This window comes from Eurytemora carolleeae, unplaced genomic scaffold (genome assembly GCF_000591075.1).
Source record: "Eurytemora carolleeae unplaced genomic scaffold, Eaff_2.0 scaffold1470, whole genome shotgun sequence".
Lineage (NCBI taxonomy): Eukaryota > Metazoa > Arthropoda > Copepoda > Calanoida > Temoridae > Eurytemora > Eurytemora carolleeae.
This window is the reverse complement of record NW_019397364.1, coordinates 17115-39488: the sequence shown is the minus strand read 5'-3', so window position 1 is coordinate 39488 and position 22374 is coordinate 17115. Positions and strand designations below refer to the sequence as shown.

The window sequence follows — 22374 nt, the reverse complement described above, 5'->3', positions numbered from 1 at the left end:
AATAAACACTACATGAATAAACATTACATGAATAAACATTACATGAATAAACATTACATAAATAAACATTTCATAAATAAAATTACATAAATTAACATTACATAAATAAACATTAAATGAATAAACACTACATAAATAAACATTACATAAATGAACACTACATGAATAAACACTACATAAATAAACATTACATAAATAAACACTACATGAATAAACATTACATGAATAAACATTACATGAATAAACATTACATAAATAAACATTTCATAAATAAAATTACATAAATTAACATTACATTAATAAACATTATAATAATAATAATAATGATAATCCAGGAGTATGGAGGATGGGCTGAAGATTATTTATCAAGTATCCCTGTTGTGGAACCTAAAGACAACTTGATGCTAAATCAGGGAATAGGTGATAGTGATACAAGTTTAATAATTTTCTTGTGCAGCCATCAAATAATCAATTTAATTGTGCTCAAAGAAACTATATCTGATCCATTTTTACAAATATTATAAGTTGTTTCAGTGTCAGAATCGGATTATGCCAAAAACAAACAATGATTGATTTACTTTTAAAAAAACATATTATGGAAAATAGATGCCTCTATTATATCTGCCTCTATTACTTTCTTAATTTTTTTTCTCAAAATTCTTATGAAACGTGTGTTTGAACAAATTTATAAATTACCAAAATCGTTCATTCTAGGGTGTCAATATTTCAAATATCACGCGTAGTTTGGTATTCTGGATTATTCTGGATATTCAGATAAAAATGAATTATTTTTTATTTTTAGATTAAGTTTAATTTGAGTTAGTCCTAAGAAATGTCAAACTAAACTAATTTGCAATCTAAAATATGTTTCATTATAACTTTATAATTCTATCTATTCTCAAACTTGTGCGTAAATTCTAAACTGGAAGAGATACAAGGTCTCAAAGTTGTACCAGCCTCCTCCTTTTAACTTTTTCAGTATGGAGATGTTTTTACTGATTTAAAGCTTAATCCATTTAATGCAAAAGTATTGAGACAAAATTTAGTTTTTTGAACTCTATTTTAAACAAAGTTTCAAACTTTTTGAATAATATCATAATATCATCGAAATTTTATTTTATAAATGTAGTCTGATTCTTCCAATGATTATTCCATAGTCTGATTTTTCAACCTAATTATTAATTCCTTTTCTAAACTTGATCCCCTCTTTTAGTTGAGAAAAGTTTAAATAAAACGTTCCTTGTTTTACATTAAACAGTTCTTCACCTAATTAGGTATTTTAAACTTTAACCTATTCTAACTTTTAAGTTTTAATTCATAATCGTGGTTTTACCCATTTTCCATTTTTACCTGTTCAAGCTTTCAGCTTATTTTTTCCTTTTAATATTTATATCTAAGCATATCTTTCTTTTGTTTTAGTGTTAAAAAAAGGTCAGTTGCAGTTGAGAAAAGAAAAATTTTATGAATGAATATTTCTTTAAATACATCCAGGAACATTTATGAATATATGTAGATCCTCAGACTAGACTAGATATCAATATATATTAGAAATAAACATTACATGAATAAGCATCATAAACATTACATAAAAATAAACATTTCATGAATAAAAATTACATATATAAACATTACATGAATAAACACTACATGAATAAACATTACATGAATAAACATTACATGAATAAACACTACATAAATAAACATTACATGATGAATAAACATTACATGAATAAACATTACATAAATTAATATTACATGAATAAACAATACATAAATAAACACTACATAAATAAACATTACATGAATATACCTTACATAAATAAACATTATAATCATTACATAAAAAACATTACATAAATAAACATTTCATGAATAAAATTACATAAATTAACATTACATTAATAAACTTTGCATAAATAAACATTACATGAATAAACATTACATGAATAAACACTACATAAATAAACATTACATGAATAAACACTACATAAATAAACATTACATAAATAAACACTACATGAATAAACACTACATAAATAAACATTACATGAATAAACATTACATGAATAAACACTACATAAATAAACATTACATGAATATACCTTACATAAATAAACATTATAATCATTACATAAAAAACATTACATAAATAAACATTTCATGAATAAAATTACATAAATTAACATTACATTAATAAACATTACATAAATAAACATTACATAAATAAACATTATAAAAATATTCAGATGCTGCTGAGTACGAGCAATTCGTTGCCTCCTTAGACAGTTCTAGAATTTCAGGTAAAAACAAAATTCTTTAGATATTTGAGAAATATTTTTGTTTTAGATTATCTTTTCAAAAGCTGGGTTAATATAAAATCTAATTCTTAAAAATATTTTTGAAAACTTATTTTCATCATTAGTCATGGTTCTCAGAATTCAAAGAATTCTAAATCATCTTAAATAAACCTGAAAATAGAACGAATATTAATGAGGTTTTTACATAACAAGTGTACTACAAACTCTGGATAGGAATGGAAATAATGTCAATGCTAAGGCCGAGTTTTTTATATTCCTCCTAGAAACTGCAGCGCAATTTATATAGAACCGAAAATATTGTAGTTCATTGTATATTCCAAGTGGTAACAATAAAGTTCTTCTTGAAATATTTAATATTAGCTTAGAACCCAAGCTCTGCTTGGAACCCAAACTCTGCTTGGAACTCAAGCTCTGCTTGGAACTCAAGCTCTGCTTGGAACTCAAGCTCTGCTTGGAACCCAAGCTCTGCTTGGAACTCAAGCTCTGCTTGGAACCCAAGCTCTGCTTGGAACCCAAGCTCTGCTTGGAACTCAAGCTCTGCTTGGAACCCAAGCTCTGCTTGGAACTCAAGCTCTGCTTGGAACCCAAGTTCTGCTTGGAACTCAAGCTCTGCTTGGAACCCAAGTTCTGCTTGGAACTCAAGCTCTGCTTGGAACCCAAGCTCTGCTTGGAACCCAAGCTCTGCTTGGAACCCAAACTCTGCTTGGAACCCAAGCTCTGCTTGGAACCCAAGTTCTGCTTGAAACCCAAGCTTTGATTGGTGACCAAAATTTCTCTATAAAATCAACTCATTTAATTTATAATTTTGAACTTAACTAAGAACATTTTCGTGTTTATACCAAGTTCTCCAATCTAAATTTAGGACATATCGGTCAGGGTGTTTGTAATTTATAATCGGACATACAAAAAACACCAAATAGAGATTTTGTATATAGAAAGAATGTTAGATTTAACTAATAAGAACCTTCTTTATGTCAAAAAGTATATTATGTTTAATCGAATTGTAACTTTTGACATTTACAGATTGTCCCGAGAACAGTCTTTAAGGTACTACAGCTCCAATAATGGTTCAATTTTTATAATTTTAAACAATTCAAAAATGTGCCTATAATTAATGATGAGTGGAAATCAATCATAAGTTACGTTTGTAGTAAAAGTATTGAGAAAGAAATGATAGTTTGAAGTTTGCCTTTTTTGCTTGGTTGAAAATTAATATCAAGATAATATGAAAATTTAAAGGAAAACTTATCAAAATTAATGATGAGTGGAAATCAATCATAAGTTACGTTTGTAGTAAAAGTATTGAGAAAGAAATGATAGTTTGAAGTTTGCCTTTTTTGCTTGGTTGAAAATTAATATCAAGATAATATGAAAATTTAAAGGAAAACTTATCTTCGAATTTATGAATATTTTTTAAAACAACAAATGCAAATAGACACAATGAATTTAATCAAAATACTGATAAAAATTTGTGTTACTTTTATTATATTTTTATTCAAAATGTCCTCCATTGTTCCATTGTTACAATGCATTTCTGAGCTCTAGCTTTTATATCCAGTATCGCTCTTTTGAAGATTTTAACATCAAATACTGCAATTTCCCTTCTAAACAATTTTAAATTTATTAAATTCCTTAGGACTCTGTTAATGATCATTTCATTTTAAATTTATTAAATTCCTTAGGACTCTGTTAATGATCATTTCATTTTAAATCTTTCAAAAGAATGTTCCTTTTTTGAGATCACATAATATGATGCACGGAACTAAGACTAAGAAATTCTTTTCTTCTCTAAATGTTGATCATGGTTTAGTGTTACAGCGTTTAATTGGTTAAGTGGTTAAATGATTAAGTGTTTCAGGGATGAAGTGTTAAAGTGTAAAAATGTTGAAGGCTTAAAGTGTCAGAGTGAGTAAGTGTTTAAGTGTTTAATGGTGTAAGTGTTCAATTGTTGCTAAGTGGTTAAGTGGTTAAGTGTTAAAGTGTTTAAGTGTTTAAGGGTTTAATTGTTTAAGTGTTTGAATGATTAAATGTTTTAGTGGGTAAGGGGTTCAGTGGTTAAATTTCAAGTGTTTAAGTGTTTAAGTATTTAAGTATTTAAGTATTAAAAGTTAAACCACTTTAGTGGGTAAATGTTTTAAGTGGTTAAGTGTGTAAGTGTTTAGGTTGATAATGTGTTTAAAGGTCAGAGTGTTTTAGTGATCAAGTGAGTAAGTGAGTAAGTGTTTGATTGGATAAGTGCACTTGCAAGGGGTACTTTTGCTTCACAAATAAATCTATTGAATGGGTTGACAGTGCCAGTACTCAAACATCAATCTAAAAGTGAATGAGAGAAGCAACTCATAATAAACTAGGTGAGAAAGTTAAGAAATTGGTTACTACTATTGAACAAGAATGAGTGGATGTAAAGAAGTAAAGAAAAACTTCTTTCTCCTCTTCTTTTTGTTCTGTATCTCTCTGGCTTGAGGATAGTTCTTCATGCCATGTAGGAGGGAGTTAATTTCACGGGGGTCATTGTATCAGCTCTGCTGTTTGCAGATGATCTGGTGTTGATTTCACTGACTAGGATCTGTGGGATAAACAGACTCATGAGAACTGTACATTAGTTCTGCACAGATATAAGGATGAAGCTTGTGGTGGAGAAAACAGTAAAATTATTCTCAGACTTTACAGGCGCCTGCTGGGTTGTCTAAGGGGACAAGCTCAGCCTGAAACGTCTTTGAGAGCAAAGTATTTAGGGGTGGACCTCAGTGTCAAGAGTTGGAACCTGGTTAAGGCCTGAGAGGCTAGGATGATATCAACAACTGGAGCCTACACTCATACTACTATTAGCTGTACCCAGAAACAGATCCTCAACTACCCAGAGACTGTGGGAGTGATGTGCCGTTCCTTCAATCTTCTATGTTGTCAAGGACATGGTTGTGTCTAAAGCCACAATTAAAGAGCTGGATTTAGGCCTTGGTTGCTGAATTTATCTTGCAGGTCCCGAAATCCACCTCTTAGTCAATATAGGGTTTACTGATATTGGGCCAATGCCCATCAAGCACAGGACTGTGGCAAAACCCTTAGGATATCTTCAGGTCCTGGGCAATTGGAATAATGTCAGCAGTCCTGGAAGATGTGAAATCACCCTGAGCCGGCGATTTAAAAAATTCAAGAAAATACGACTCGGGTCTAAGCTGTTGTTGAGCCTTATTTACGGCTCGGGTTTTCGAATTTAAGTTGCATCTATTTTTAAACAGAATTTAGTTCATAAAACCGGTTTAATCTTGTATTTGGCGGATTTTCATTGTAGGAATTGGTGCATTCCGGGTTTTGATGAGAATAAGTCCCAACATTGAGCCTTCTTCTTCACTAAAACCAACCAAGGTCGGTTTTATTTGCATTGGGCCTAACTCCTTAAGTCGAGCCTAAGATCTCACAACTGTCAATCACGTGACACAAGCTGTCGTCAGAGTTGGGTCTAAGATTGGGTCTTAAAGTCGGGTTTAAGGAATTACGGCTCGAGCCGAAGCTTTTAAATCGCGGGCTCAGGACTACTCAGGCTTGGATGTAGACTTGGATGGTAGGTCTGACTACACTGGAGGGGCTCTGATAGTCCCAGGTTTAAATCCAAGTAGAGCAGTACAGTATCATATAAGATATAATCCATGATCAAGGAGCACCATTCCTTTGTGGCCTTGTTCAAACCGGTTAAATGGTTTACCCTTCAGCCTCATGTCAATGACTCTCCTGCCCAGAATCTTTAACCACTCAGACTGTGGGACTAGCGAACAGATGCCTCAATGTCAGGGGAGGGTGGGAAACCCCGGACACCATGGGCCTCCACCTAGTTCATACAAAAATGAGAATGCCTCATTCACAACGGAACCCTTAAAAGCTTTGAGTTAAGAAACTTTCTTAATTTTTCACTTAATTTTTCAATTGAAATTTTTCTATAAAAGTAAACTGTGCAATTATTCTGCAGGAAAACGTTTAAAGGATTATCAGAAATAAACCCTTTTGAACCTAGAAATTGACAATATTTTTCACAGTATTGATCAAATAAAGTTTAAAGGAGACCAATGTGTGATTCGGTCATTGCTAGCTGTGCATGGAGGGTTACTTTAAATTAATCTTTCAGTCCATATTAGAGTATTTTTTTGGGACACTCAGTATTTTCTAGAAGAAAGGAGTCCTGGTTCTGGGGCAGAAGAGTGGGCTCAGGAGTTCCTAAATACAGCACAGACAGACCTACAAACAAACATACAGTCAAATACAGAGGCATATAGACAGGTATAGACAGATGTATAGACAAACATACAGTCTAATACAGAGGTATAAAGACAGGTATAGACAGATTCACAGACAAACATATAGTCTAATACAGAGGCATACAGAAAGGTTTAAAGTCAGAAAAAATGTTAAACAATCATCAAAAAAAAAGAAGGATTGGAATAACAATTTTTTGCACATTTTTTTATTTCTAATAGACGAGAAATAATTAAGAGACAAAATATGAAAATTCAGGATTTCTGGAAGAATCTTGAAGATGAGTGGAGAGAAATGGCGGGTGATGATAATCATCCCTGGATACAGGTATTATTAAATCTTATTTCGGATTTTTTTGTCTTTTGTTTATTTTTTTTCTAAATACTTTTTTGTTTTTGTTTATTCTCTTTTTTCTGTCTTGTTTTTGCATTGAAGGTTTATGTTTGGCTTTTTTGTGTGTCATACGTTTTGTTTTACTTTTTTGTCTGTCAAACTTTTTGTTTTACTTTTTTGTTTGGTTCTCTCCATTTTTCTTGAACCCAATGATTCCTACTGTCTGTAAGATATAAGTTATTTCATTATTTCAATGTTGGTTTCTTTCTTATCATCTATCTTCGTTTTTACCCTTCCTTGGTTTCTTTCAAATCCCTATATCTTTGCAACCTGATTGTGTAAACTTTTGTTATTACAAACTTAGATTATTTGATTATTTGATAAGGTTGCTAAAGTATAGGGATTATAATATCAGAACAGATTTATGAACAGATTCATTTTTTTTCTTTTCTGGTCTTTTCTCTTTCTTTATTGAAATGAATTGTTGTTTCTAGGACTATTCTGCGGCCTATGAACCCTTCTCGGAGTACCAGTTTCAGGTGATGTTTAACTTCTAAACCTTAAATCCCCCGTCAGCTAAATTCCATTACATTTATAAGGAGATTCTTGTTATTTCTGTTTTTGTTTTCTTTATCTAAATGTGATGTTAACAGACAAACAGGTTCTGTTCAATTTTATTTTACCAAACAGAGATTTTATAGATTAAAAAAAGGGAATAAAATTTTTGATTGGGGTCTCTTCTGTGGTTGCGTGTTCTTGCAAGAAGGTGATTTCCTGTGGTCAAAACTCTAGCTTTTTCAGATTAACTTGAATTTTGTTTGCTGGGTAGGTTTAACTCTACTCTTGGTTGCTGAGTAGGTTTAACTCAACTTTTGTTTGCTGGGTAGGTATAACTCTACTCTTAGTTGCTGAGTAGGTTTAACTCGACTGGTGTTTTCTGGGTAGGTTTAATTCAAGGTAGGTATAACTCGATTCTTGTTTGCTCAGTGGGTTTATATCGACTCTTGTTTGGTGGGTAGGTTTAACTCGACTCTTGTTTGGTGGGTAGGTTTAACTCTACTCTTGGTTGCTGAGTAGGTTTAACTCAACTTTTGTTTACTGGGTAGGTTTAACTCGACTCATGTTTGCTGGGTAGGTATAACTAGACTCTTGTTTGCTGGGTAGGTATAACTCAACTCTTGTTTACTTAGTGGTTTTATCTCGACTCTTGTTTGCTGGGTAGGTTTAATTTAAGGTTGGTATAACTCGACTCGTGTTTGTTGGGTAGGTATAACTCGACTTGTGTTTACTGGGTAGGTATAACTCGACTTGTGTTTACTGGGTAGGTATAACTCGATTCTTGTTTGGTGGGTAGGTTTGAGTAAAAAACTGCTTGTTATATTTTTGTTTATGTTTTCCTTACCTTAAAGTTGATCCAAGGTCTAATTCTGAAACGATCTGTCCTCAACATTTCAAAATAGAGATTTAAAGTAAAAAAAAACTTCTCTTTATGCAAACCATAAATTTTTAAAACCATTAATTTATTTATATTTCACATAGAAAGTAAATTCTATTGAAATATTTTGCCGATTCAATGGTTTCGTGCTTTTTATCATTATTTATTAAACAATTATTACTAAATAAATATCACAGGAAGAGAACTCAGCAGCAGAGAATTCAAATATTAATCATTTAGAGGAAGGAAAACAGAAATTAAAGGTTGGTTCAGATTAAACATCATGTTTTACTCAACCCCCAGGGAGTTCCACTAAATATGAAACTGTTTACTCTCCTCTCAAACTATGGGACACTTTTTTGATACAAATGTTTAAATCCACCTTTTCCACAAGTTCTAAAGTTTTCTTTCATACAGTTAAATAAAAGAGTTTTGCATTTTTTTCTTTAATTTTTTAACTCATTTATCAATCAAATGTAAGCAAGAAAAAAATATCTGTCTTGAAACAAATCCCGTAGAAAATTGAATAAATTTAAAGTAAAGGTGATTTTTTAAAGATATTTTAAAAAGAGCAGTTATTTTGCCTTAATTTTTGACATTGAGACGGTATCCAGGTATCCAGGTATCCAGGTATCCAGGTATCCATGTATTCAGGTATCCAGGTATCCAGGTATCCAGGTATTCAGGTATCCAGGTATCCAGGTATCCATGTATTCAGGTATCCAGGTATCCAGGTATCCAGGTATCCAGGTATCCAGGTATCCGGCAGTTCATGGCGCATGTTTTTCTGAATATATTATTAAATGAGTTTTAAATTCTTCAATTTTTTTCTTTTTTAAATGTTGCTTCTAATTTGCTACTGTATAATTTTTGCTGGTGCAAGGATTTGACATTTTCCGTGAACTAGAAAACACAAATTTCAAGTCCCATGTCCTGATGTTGAGTCCCATGTCCTGATGGTGAGTCCCATGTCCTGATGGTGAGTCCCATGTCCTGATGGTGTAAACTTTTTATAATTCAAACTTAGACTTATTGAAGACCTAGCGAAATTCATAGTTTGAAATGAATATGCAAAGAAAATTAGAGTTTCTGGAAGATTGTTCAGTTAAGTTTAAAAGAAGTAAAAAAATTTATGTCTCAATGAAACCCACTTTTAGGTACCCCTACCTTTATAATAGACGAATGTATTTTATATGCTAGTATTTTTTTTTTAAATCATCACTAAAGAAACTGATTATTCGCCAAATAATGTAATTTTTAAATGTAAATTGTCCAAACTGGCAAAAAAAGGTTTCACTCTCACAGGTAGAAAAACTCGGGTTTGGAAATTAATTTCTATATATTTTATATCCTCTTCAGTCCTTCAGAAAATGACCAAAATTATTACAAATTAAAAATAAAGATAATGTAACAAAAAACTTTCTAGAAACTTATAAAAAAGTAAGGAAATTAGGGGAGGGTTTTTTTTAAATGGAATAAAAAAATGAAAAGCGTAAGAATTATGGTCAACCTTAAAGAATGGTGGTATTGTCAAAATGTAATTTTTTAATTGAAAATCTTGCACCAGATGTTTAAAACCAGGAATTTTGCCAGATCAAAAGATGAAAGTAAACAAAAACTAGTGTCCGAGCTTCTGTGTGCCTAGGAAGGGGACCTGCCCAGTGCTGTTCTGCTATTTGAAGCTGCTGTTCGTCAAGATGCTGACAACAGAGAGGCTTGGCTGCTCCTAGGACAAGCTCAAGCTCAGAATGAACAGGATCCACAGGTAAAAACATACAAGAAGGAAAACAAGAAGAATAACTATCTTCTTCCTTCCAGCTGTCATCCTAACCATATAACTAAGAATATACCGTTCTCACTAGGATACAGAGCACTCAGAATCTGCTGGAGTGAAGAGTTATTAGAGAAAAGACTAGAAGAACTGGAAGAAGATTTGGTTGAGAGAGGATACAGGAGAAGATCCATTAAATCTTCCTTCATGGATGTGAGGAAGATAAAAAGAGAGCAGGCACTGAAGAAGGTTGTGAGTAGCAGGGTAGAGAATGATAGAACCAGGTTTATTGTCAAATATGACCCTAGACTGCCTAGGTTCTCTGAAACTCTAAGATCATCCTGGAAGACTCTAATAGAAGATCCAGTAATGAAGAAAATCTACCCCTCTCCTCCTATGGTATGCTACCAGAGAGTGGAGAATTTGAAGGATCTCTTGGTTAAGTCTAAACTTCCAAGTAGACAGGGATTCACAAGGGAAAAAAGAGATAAGGTTGGGTTTAAACCCTGTAATAAATCTCGCTGCCCTGTATGTGAACAGATGGGAAAGAATTCTGTTGAAGAGGTGATAATCTCGGCTACTGGAGAAAAGATGAGGATTAAGGATAAGCTGACCTGCTCCTCCTCAAATATTATAATCATGATTACATGTAGGAGAGGAGGCCGAGTTTGTCCTTCCCATCCTCAATATATAGGAGAGACAGGGAAGGAGGCTAAAGAAAGGCTGAGGGGTCACAGAGGCACCATTACACAGCTAGGACAAGAAAATACCCAGGCCCCTGTAGGTGTACACTTTCGTGCCCCTGGCCACTCATATGCAGATTTATCCTTCATTCCCATAGAGAAGATCAGGTCCAGGGATAGCATGGTCAGGAAGGTCAGGGAGTCATACTACATCCAGAAATTTGACTCAGTGAGGTCAGGACTGAACAAGAAAACATAATGCTAATTGCAATCTTTTTTTAAAAAATAAATTTTGTTTGTTTTAAACTGTATGTATATGTATTACCAACAGTACCTTATAGTGTTGATTGAATTCATGTATTTGACCGTTTTGTCGACGAATTCTAACCCCTTCAACACTCCCCCCCCCCCTTCCCCCACTGCATACGCCCATAAACTAGTCAATCCTTTCCCAGTCATTCAATACTCTTCAAAAGAGTAAGGTACGGTTTTCTAATTTTTCTTTTAAGTTTTATGTGTTCTGACAATATTCATTTTGAAAAATTCCATTTTACATAAAAAAGATTTTTATTTTTGTTCTCTTCTGTATTTATTATAGTTGCTGTGTTTGTATTTTTTATTTTTATTTTTTGCTTATATCTGTTATATTATAGGACTAACTCCTGATGATGCCAAAGTTTTTGGCGAAATATATTGAGAAGAAAATGATATAATTCTAGTGCTAGAGAGTAGGGTTGGGATTTGTTTAAAAACGATCTAAAGTAAAAACATAAGAACTGTTAATAGTTTGCTTTCTAAGGAGTTGAGTCTCTGCCCAACAATCAAATATTCTAATCCCTATATCTTTGCAACCTGATTGTGTAAACCTTTAATATTTAAAACTTATTTTATCCAACAAAGCTCATAGTTTAGAATATCTAACGACATTGAGTTGCTAAGATATATGAATTATAAAATCCAGGACCCTATTACTTTTCGAGACTATTTGGCCACTTAAAATTTTTTTCTGTTGCCACCTATTGTTTTTAAAATTCATTTCGAATCTAGAGGGGGGGGGGGGTCACCCATATAAAAATACTTAAAGATCTCACTTTTGCCCTTAAATAAAAAAGTTTCATTAAAAAGCTAAAATAAATACTGCCTTCAGTGTAAATATATCTTTGATATCATTAATTAAATCATACAATATGTATCGTTTCTATGAAACAGAAGATATTTTTTAATAAACGCTTCCATCTCTATTTTTCACCCATTGAAACTTACACCACAGTATTAAGAAAATTATTATGTATTATAAATTATTTATGTAAGAAAATTAATTACATAAATAATTATTAAATGGCAGTGTGTATATGATCGAATAGTTTACTAGTAAAAAAAGGTATCAATATTTTTTTCAAAAAAAGGTTTTTTTTAGGGGGGGGGGCACAAAATATTGTACTGTTTCCTGCTTCCTAATAGGTGTATTGTTTCCTGCTTCCTGCTTCATGATAGGTGTTTTGTTTTATGATTCCTGCTTCCTGCCTCCTGATATGTGTTTTGTTTCCTGTTTCCTCCTTCCTGATAGGTGTTATGTTTCCTACTTACTGTTTCCTGATAGGTGTTTTGTTTCCTGCTTCCTTTCTCCTGATATGTGTTTTGTTTCCTGTTTCCTGCTTCCTGGTAGATATTTTGTTTCCAGTTTTCTGCTTCCTGATAGGTGTTTTGTTTCCTGTTTCCTTCTTTCTGATAGGTTTCTTGTTTCCTGTTTCCTGCTTCCTAATAGGTGTTTTGTTGCCTGTTTCCTACTTCCTGGTAGATATCTTGTTTCCTGTTTCCTGCTTCCTGATAGGTGTTTTGTTTTCTGTTTCCTGCTTCCTGATAGGTGTTTTGTTTCCTGTTTCCTTCTTTCTGATAGGTGTCTTGTTTCCTGTTTCCTGCTTCCAAATAGGTGTTTTGTTTCCTGTTTCCTACTTCCTTATAGGTGTTTTGTTTCCTGTTTCCTGCTACCTGATAGCTGTTTTGTTTCATGTTTCCTGCCTCCTGATAGCTATTTGTTTCAGGTTTCCTGCTTACTGATAGGCATTTTGTTTCCTGTTTCCTGATAGGTGTTTTGTTTCCTGTTTCCTGCTTTCTGTTATGTGTTTTGTTTCTTGTTTCCTGTTTCATTATAGGTGTTTTGTTTCCTGTTTCCTACTTCCTGATAGCTATTTGTTTCATGTTTCCTACTTCCTGATAGGTATTTTGTTTGCTCTCCTTTTAAAGTTGACAGTGTTTAATGTTGAATAAAGTTTTGGAATATTTGAAACATAATTCAGGTTAATCTTTGCAAATTCACAAACTTTGTCAAGTCATTTTATAGTTCAAGTATTTTGCACCAGATTTTGGCAAACATTACTTGCAAATATTTGGGATAGACTACATCTTTGCGAAGTTTTGTATCAAATAAGATAAAAAGTAAATTTTAAAATAACTGTTTTGATTTAGGCAATTTCTGCGCTGCGAAAATGTTTGTCTCTTGACCCTACGGAGCGAACTGCACTGATGAGCCTTGCGGTTAGTCTTACAAACGAATCCTACCAAGCTCAGGTATGCGTGATTGATTGATTGATTGATTGGAAACATTGAAAATACAATTCAACGTTATTTATAAAAAATTAGTTGCCTTTCTGTTCTTAGATTTAAAAACATTAACATTGAAAAGTTTTGCGAATTTTCATGTTTTTATTCCAGAATTTTTTAATTCGTTAGGTGTACTGGACACTGTTAACCAACTAGCTTTGAAATGAAAAACGTTCTGAACAGGATGCTGCAATTATTATATTAAACATAACATGCTATTTGGGTTCTTTCCACATCTAAATATTTTGATATTATATAGAGTAAATTGTGCACCATCATAATAATTTTTATATCTTTTAGAAATTAATTTAGGCATGTCATTCGTTACAGAATAGTGAAGATTACAACCAAATTTAGTTTTTAACTAAATCAGAAAAATATCTTATATAAACTAATTTAGGCATGCCATTCGTTACAGAATAGTGAAGATTACCACCAAATTAATTTTTAACTAATTAAACAAATATCTTTATATAAAATAATTTAGGCATGCCATTTGTTACAGTATAAAGAAGATTACCACCAAATTAGTTTTTAACTAATTAAACAAATATCGTTATATAAATTAATTTAGGCATGTCAGGCTCTAACTATGTGGTTACAAAACCATGAAGATTACGGCCATCTAGTGGTAAATCCAATCGACAAAATTTCATTTAACAGCTCTTTCATGTCTCAGGTAAAACCTCAAAATAAATTTCTAAAAAATGTGTTTATTCCATCATTGTTAACAATATTTATTTTAAACTATTTTAGGACTTACATCAACAGACAACGGACTGGTATGTTCAGGAAATGTTTGAACAAAATTTTATTTTTAATTTTTGAAATTTGTTTGTTATTGAACAAATTGCTAAATAATTACGCAGTGTCCATATTCATTTTAACCCCTGGATATAACATACAATTATCCGATTCGTTGAACATTCTCTAGCTATGATTTAGCTGCGATTTCTCAACATAACTAGGTTAAATCTTAGCTAGAAAATGTCTAACGAATCGGTCAAATGTATCTACATTCAAACCCCACCCACCGGAGCCCGAAATTTAAAAGAGTATTGTTGGACAAAACTCCAAAGTTTCCTTTTTAGGGTCTTAACATTTAAGTAGATTTTGATTGAAGAGATTCGAAAAAAATTGAGAATATAAACAATTACTGAATAAAATAATGTTTCATATAAAAAAATATTGATATTCGTAAAACTGCTCGACCCCATTCGTGAAACCCAGGTTTTAAAATTGGTTCTCAGAACGATACCCTGTCTTAAGTTTTGGGCTCAGGCCTAATTATTTTAGTTAAAGCATATCATTTTTTCCCACTAAACGCCACAAAGTAAAGATTGAAAGGCTAATCCTTATTTTTCAAACTTAAAATTGAGCTTTACTTATTTATCCCCTCAAATTGTAATGTTACATAAATGCATTGCTATATTTAAAGTATTTCTCCGTAGTCGACGATCGAAAAATGATGTTTAAAGGGTATCGTTGTGAGTCGGACCCTGTCACTCTATAAATGTTTGGTCACTAGAATAACGTATACAGTACTTGTCAAGGGATTGTGTGATGTGTATTGTGCATTGGTATCGTTGAGGGTACCACGTAACCAAGCTCATCTATCTCAAAACTTTATTTTTTTTTGGGGGGGGGAGAACTATTGCCAATGCCCTCCACCCTCCATAAAATGTCATAATCTAGTTTTTATGTTAAGCAAGGTTAAAAAGAATTAAAAACTTGATTTTTTCGTCGAAATACATGCCGCTCTATAATAAATGGGGGTCATCTTAATCTATGTCATTTTAGTGACCTTAAAAAGCATATTTTCAAATGATACATTATTAATTTTTTATTCATAACATTATGAAGGCTGCCAGACTGTAGGAGGGTTCGAACTTAGACCCAAATATACAGGTTTAAAGTTATTTTAATTTTTTGTTAAAAAATATTAAAAAGAACTTAATTTGTGAGTGTACAATGGCCGGGGTATAGACTTAAGTAGTGCAGCAATTAAATTTTGCAAAAGTCAATGTATTGTTTCAATGAAATTTGTTTTAAAGACCCCCTGTATATTATTTTCTTAAAGGAATATTTTCTGTTTTACCTCTTCAGTATGATTAGATTTCTTTTCTCCGGAGAATCTATCTTTCTATCTTTAATCCCATATTTCAGGCGGGATTAGGAATACTTTTTAACCTCTCAGGGGATTACGATAAGGTAGGATTTAGATATAAATCCCCTCTATCTGTCACAATCCATCTTCCTATCTCATTCTTTTACAAATGCATAGAATAGAACACAACTTTTTACATGTACAGTAGTACAGTGTATGTACATTGTACTTTGTACACTGTATAATTTTCACGCTTAGTTTATTATTTACTAGTCCCGGCGTTTCCCGAATTAAAAAAAATAAAATAGAATTTTTTTAGCCTATGTAACCGTCAGAGTTGAGAGTACGCATGGGTTTCCTAAAAAAATGTCAGCAAATTTATCCAGCCGTTTGGCCAGCTATAGATAACAAATATGTTTATATACAGGGTGTCCCAAAAAAACATGGGAATTCAGTGTCGAATTCGATATCGTCTGTTCAAATAATTCTTTGATTTAGTATAGTGATACCTACTGAGAAAGCTGTAATCTGTAAGAGTTTCGTCTGCTATGTTTACATTTTGTTTGTTTATGTTTTGACTGCAACCGGTTGTACTTAGTAAAACAAGAAAATTACAGTATACAAACAGAGTAGACTTGTCCGTATTCACTGTTCATATTGCGGAAACATTATAGACACATCTTTGCAGTCTTTTACCCTTTTCATTAAATAAACTCTAGCAGACATAATACCATTATGGCTTTTGAAATTAGGTATTACAATGCTAATTCATAACAAAGACGATATCGAATTCGTCACTGAATTCCCATGTTTTTTGGGACACCCTGTATATATAGTTTTGTAGAAGTATAGGACTGCAGAGTTCTCAACACCGTATATACCAGCGGAGATTTATATTTCAGTTTTTAACTACACATTTTTATTAAATGTTTAGCATAATTCTTTTTTTAATAAAAATGCGAAGTTAAAAACTGAAATATTTATATATATATATATATATATATATATATGAAGCAAAGAGCTTTTTATTTTTTAACACCGGGTTGCAAAAATATAGAGTGCAGAAAATTTGTGTTTACGGCAAAGACTTAATTTCTTTCTCACAGGGAAAAAAGTGACAAAATTGACATTTAAGGATTAACCGTGTAGGAGATTAAAGATTTGTATAAAAAACCATTTATGATTTTTTAGGCTGTGGATTGTTTTAAAGCAGCTTTAATCTCCAACCCTGATGATTCTCTGCTTTGGAATAGGTAACCATGGTTTATGTAAATAAGAAAAAGAGTTTTATGTTTATATCGTGATGTTGACGATTCACAATGTATATTCGTCAATTGTCGAGATTTTTTTTTTACTTTTGGTCTTTGTAATATTTTTTCGTGATATATTAGTGATATTGTAGATAACGTTAATATTCTCTTTGATGTTTAGTTGTCAGCTAGCAATGGAAAGGTTAGGACATAGAAAGAAGTACTCTGCTCTAATTAGCTCTAAGTAGCTCAGACAGTCGAGCTCTGTGCAAATTAAACATGGCGTCACCACACCTCAAAAATAAAGAAAGAAAATAGCTCGCTAAAATCAAGAAAAATAGAAACCTAGAAAGAAGAATCCTGAGAGGTGGGTTTACTCTACTGGCTGTGATTCAGGCCGACCATGAAGACTGAAGTACTGTCAAAAATACCACATCCTGGAGCAACAAAGCCAACAACTCACCATTTTGTAATGCGGTGCAACCCCTTAAATTCCGTAGAGTGGGAAACACTACAAGATTGGAGGAAAGTAGGGATTTTCTATGCTATGGGAGTCCCTCGATACCCTCCCTTCCTGACCAATCCAACCTTCTAACTCCTACACCTCAATCCTACCTATTTGTCGCCCACAGCATTTGGAATTGAATTCTTAGTGGACAAATGTTGTGGGCTCCACTTTTAAGACCACCAGGCGTAACCAGGATTAAGACATAGAACTCAAAAAAAATTGCAGAAACCTACAAACAAGAAAAAAGAAAATTGAACATTAAAAATGGTAGGAACTCCGATGTTTAGCTCTACAGCATCAATTATCAATTTTCCCGTTGGCGAATGGAGAAATCAAGAGATAGCGAGATAGGACAGGAATACATCCTCCCTCCCCCCTTCATTTTACCTCCATTTCAGAAAATATATTTTAAGTTTGAATTGAAGCTTAGTCAGCACTGCATTAACCTTCAATCAGCTTGTTAAGTCAGACATTCTTGAGTTAGACAACACAACTGTATCAACTGTATCCAATTTATAAGATTAAATACTCAAAAATAATAAATTGTTAAAAATCTCTATTTGATGTTTATACAAATCCCAAATTCAAAATTGAGTTGAATGCACCATCCCTTTCTTTAGGTTAGGAGCTACTCTTGCTAACGGGAATAGATCGGAGGAAGCGGTTTCAGCATATCATACAGCTCTAAGGTATACAATATACATTCCATCTACTTTCATCATATAGCTCTTAGGTATACAATATACATTCCATATATTTTAATCATACAGTTCCTAGGTATACATTCGATATATATACTTTAATTTGTTAATTTTGAGAAGGGGCTTAATCTTAAAGAATAATTTTTGGTTTTGTTTGGACAACATTTTCTGAATTTGTTTTCTTTTAATGTTAAATATTCAACTAAATGCTTGATCAAGGGAATGTTTAAGTTTATCATGTATCTATATGAAATATATAAGATATATGTATGTATGAAATATATAAGATATATGTATGTAAGAAATATATAAGATATATGTATGTATGAAATATATAAGATATATGTATGTATGAAATTTTCAGCTTTATATATATTTTTTACTTAACGTTAGTGCTACAAACATTTAAATGATTTTGATTTTTATAAAGAGTGATTTCATGTCTTAAAGAGCGATTTTTACTTCAGCACTTCTATACAACAATTTTCATTCATTATTTTCATCCATTTCCCGAAAGAAGTAAAAAGCTGCAAAACTAAAAATAGATTATCTTGACAAAATTAGATCCCATTTACCTTCACCTTTTATTTAATAATAGAAAATATCCCCAATATATTACAGTCTGGGGCGATTCAGAGATGGGGCTGAGCCACAATAGCCCACTGAGGGAGGGAACCCCCGGGCGCCATGAGCCTCCGCTATGCATGGACACGAGATTCTTAGATTTGCAAGGCAGACCGAGCCTCCACTATGCAGACCAAGCCTCCGATATGCAGACCGTGCCTCCTCTAGCACAGCTTTTTTTAAATCTTGGTTTTTATGTGTACTGAAAAGTTTTAACAGTTTTTTTTTGACGTAGTGGCATACGAATTTTACTAAAGATTAGAGTTATTTATTGATTGTCATGATTAGACACATATATGGACTCATAAAGTGGTTTATAAGATTTATACTAAAACTTTAAATATTTCTTACGCAGAAAGTAAGATATTTGGAGAAATATTTCTGGAGTAAATTTAGTTTGTTTTGTTGTAATCTTTGATTTAAACAATACCTTTTTTCAAAAAAGATTTAAATAAATGATAAGATTCAACTACATAAAAGGCATTGCTTAAATCAAAGATTACAAAAGATGAAATGCAATCAAATTCAAATGTTTACTCTAAATATTTTCTTTTTAATGTAAAAATGTTTAAAGTTTAATGTTTTACCTCTCTACCACTGTGTCATAAACTTTGAAAAAAATCTTTTATTTAAACTTAAAACACAAGTTTAAAAAACATTCTGTACTACACAGGCACATTTTGATGTATTGCGCATGCTCCCTTCTGCATAGCGGAGGCTCTGTCTGCCTAGCAAATCTGGGAGGCTCAGGTCTGCATAGCGGAGGCTCATGACGTCGGTGGGGTTCCCTCCATCGCCAATTATCCCCCTTCTTCGCCTCTTTTTACAGTCGAATCTTTAATGGTAAACTTTTGTGTAGGCATAAATTATATACGTTTCATTACATCATAGAGAAAAGGAGTTTAACTAATGCTTAGATGCATGAACGGGTTTACTTAGGAATTATTTTGATGTTTAGGAGTTTAATATACGACTAGCTTACGTACCCGGCTTTGCCCATGGAATTTTAAAATCAACTTGGTGTTTTTTTTTGAAATCTTGAAGACAAATGTGTATGTTAATTTTCACCCCCAGAGTCTGAGTATCCATGTCCGGGTTTTCTGAAAAAAATGTCAGCCAATTTGGTTCCTACGCTTGGCCAGCTATTGATAACATTAAACTATATATATAGTTAGTTAAGACCTTTATTATACAGACGAAATCATCACATAAAAGAAAATGAATGAATGAATTGAAAGTATTGAATATGAATAATGATTAAAGGTATAGTCCTGGATACATCCGGTGTCGTTACAATCTTGGGATATCCTGTATAAACCTGAAAGCATACAAAGAAGCAGCAGAACACTTCCTAACTGCACTTAACTTCCAGGTAAGGATTATAATGAAAATAATAATAATAATAATAATAATAATAGTAATGATGATAATAATGATAATAATGATAATGATAATAATAACAAGAACAATAACATTAACAATGACGATGACGATGACGATGATAAAAAATGATGAACGATGATGAACAATGATGAACAATGATGAACAATGATGAAAAATGATGAACAATGATGAACAATGATGAACAATGATGAACAATAATGAACAATTATGAACAATGATGAACGATGATGAACGATGATGAACAATGATGAACGATGATGAACAATGATGAACAATGATGAACAATGATGAACGATGATGAACAATGATGAACAATGATGAACAATGATGCACAATGATGAACAATGATGAACAATGATGAACAATGATGAACGATGATAAAACAATGATGAACAATGATGAACAATGATGAACAATGATGAACAATGATGAACAATGATGAACGCCAGGCAAAGCTGGGGTTCCAAGATGGTTCATAATAAATATGATAATAATAATAATAATAATAATGATATATTTATCATAAAAGTGAGATATAAAATAATAAAACAAACCAAATGAAAAAAGTTAAATAATAATTAAAGGGAGTGTTCGCGAAAAAATGAAAAGGGGCATAGACTTACGGCGAAAAATAATCGCTTTTGATCGCTTCTAATCTTACTTCTATCTGTTGCGTCTATAAGGAGAATATGGTTAAAAACGACTTATATTGAAGAACGTAGCATCTATACAAATTCAGAAAGTTGAAATATATGACGTGGATCATAAAATAATCAATTTTATTCCAAACAAATCAATCAGAAATAACAAATAATAGTCATCGATTATTTTTCAACGCATTCGTATTTAGTTAATTTTTCATAATATTTGTTAATTGTTTTGTATACAAATTCACTTAAAACGACTTTTCCGCTAGGTGTCTCTGCTACTTGAAATCATTCAAAGCACCGAGAGCCGAGAAATCTGGCGTTTTAAGTGCATTGTATACAAAACGAATAAAAAATATTATGAAATATTGATTATATACGAACGCGTCGAAAAATATTGATGACTATGGGTTGTAGTATCACAACGATATGTTTGAAATTAAATTGATTGTTTTTACGATCTGAGTGGTATATTTCAACTATGTGAATTTGCATGGACGCTACGTTCTTCAGTATTTGTCGTTTTTAACAATTTTCTCCTTATAATCGTAACAGATAGAAGTAAGATTATTAGCGATCAAAAGCGATTACTTTTCGCCTTAAGCCCATACCCCCTTTAATTTTTCGCGAACACTCCCTTTAAGAAATATAAAAATTAGGCTACTGGACGAGGACCAGGGGGTTCAGAATCTACCATGTCTGAAACAATCTGGTCTTCTCTTCGACTAGCGGTCAGCTTCATAAACCGACCTGATCTAAAGGTATTGTGATTAGAAATGTCCAACACCTCGCCTTAGTCCACCAAGCAATAACCTAACTGCAAAGAATAGTTATTTTTTATTTTGGGGGAGATTGATGGAATTTATTCTTTCCCACAAACTCAAATTTTCTCATCCCAATATCTTCGCAACCTGAGTGTAAACCTTTGATATTTCAAATTAAGATTATTTGATCCTACAGAATTCATACTATGAACTATCTAAGCTTTACACGAAATAGGGTTGCAAAGATCAAGGGACTAAATTGGGTTGCAAAGATCAAGGGACTAAATTGGGTTGCAAAGATCAAGGGACTAAATTGGGTTGCAAAGATCAAGGGACTAAATTGGGTTGCAAAGATCAAGGGACTAAATTGGGTTGCAAAGATCAAGGGACTAAATTGGGTTGCAAAGATCAAGGGACTAAATTGGGTTGCAAAGATCAAGGGACTAAATTGGGTTGCAAAGATCAAGGGACTAAATTGGGTTACAAAGATCAAGGGACTAAATTGGGTTGCAAAGATCAAGGGACTAAAAATTCAGAGTTTGTGACAAAGGCTCAATTCCTCTGTAACCAAAATTTTAGTTCAATGTGTCCTGGATCGACCAACTTTTTTTCTTTTAGGAGTTGACTGACAAGAAAGATCTCGCAGCATTGTCAGCAGAGTTCAACATTAGCAGCTTGGAGTAAGAATAAAGCACAAGAACATTTTACACTTTCAACATTAGCAGCTAGTAGCAAGAATAAAGCTCAACAACATTTTCCAATTTCAACATTAGGAGCTATTTGCAAGAATATAGCTCAACAACATTTATCAATTTTAACATAAGCAGCTAGTAGCAAGAATAAAGCTCAACAACATTTTCCACTTTCAACATTAGCAGCTAGTAGCAAGAAAATAGCTCAACAACATTTATCCCTTTTAACATAAACAGCTAGTAGCAAGAGTAAAGCTCAACAACATTTTCCAATTTCAACATTAGCAG

The 22374-nt window shown here is 32.5% G+C and overlaps 1 protein-coding gene across 1 annotated transcript in view; it reads left to right on the top strand.

Moving 5' to 3' along the window:
* The window catches only part of LOC111713762 (peroxisomal targeting signal 1 receptor), a 23981-nt gene extending 1881 nt beyond the window's left edge, over positions 1 to 22100 (top strand). The window contains exons 4-21 of the mRNA XM_023488708.1: positions 336 to 420; positions 2247 to 2300; positions 6481 to 6590; positions 6825 to 6893; positions 7394 to 7438; positions 8532 to 8597; positions 9980 to 10099; positions 13255 to 13356; positions 13964 to 14068; positions 14146 to 14186; positions 15098 to 15101; positions 15268 to 15297; positions 15556 to 15600; positions 16688 to 16749; positions 17875 to 17943; positions 19843 to 19951; positions 21290 to 21391; positions 22013 to 22100. Coding sequence (XP_023344476.1) covers positions 336 to 420; positions 2247 to 2300; positions 6481 to 6590; positions 6825 to 6893; positions 7394 to 7438; positions 8532 to 8597; positions 9980 to 10099; positions 13255 to 13356; positions 13964 to 14068; positions 14146 to 14186; positions 15098 to 15101; positions 15268 to 15297; positions 15556 to 15600; positions 16688 to 16749; positions 17875 to 17943; positions 19843 to 19951; positions 21290 to 21391; positions 22013 to 22078 — 1284 coding nt within the window. The 3' untranslated portion in view covers positions 22079 to 22100. The remainder of the gene's footprint in view (positions 1 to 335; positions 421 to 2246; positions 2301 to 6480; positions 6591 to 6824; positions 6894 to 7393; positions 7439 to 8531; positions 8598 to 9979; positions 10100 to 13254; positions 13357 to 13963; positions 14069 to 14145; positions 14187 to 15097; positions 15102 to 15267; positions 15298 to 15555; positions 15601 to 16687; positions 16750 to 17874; positions 17944 to 19842; positions 19952 to 21289; positions 21392 to 22012) is intronic.
* The last annotated feature ends 274 nt before the right edge of the window (positions 22101 to 22374 follow it).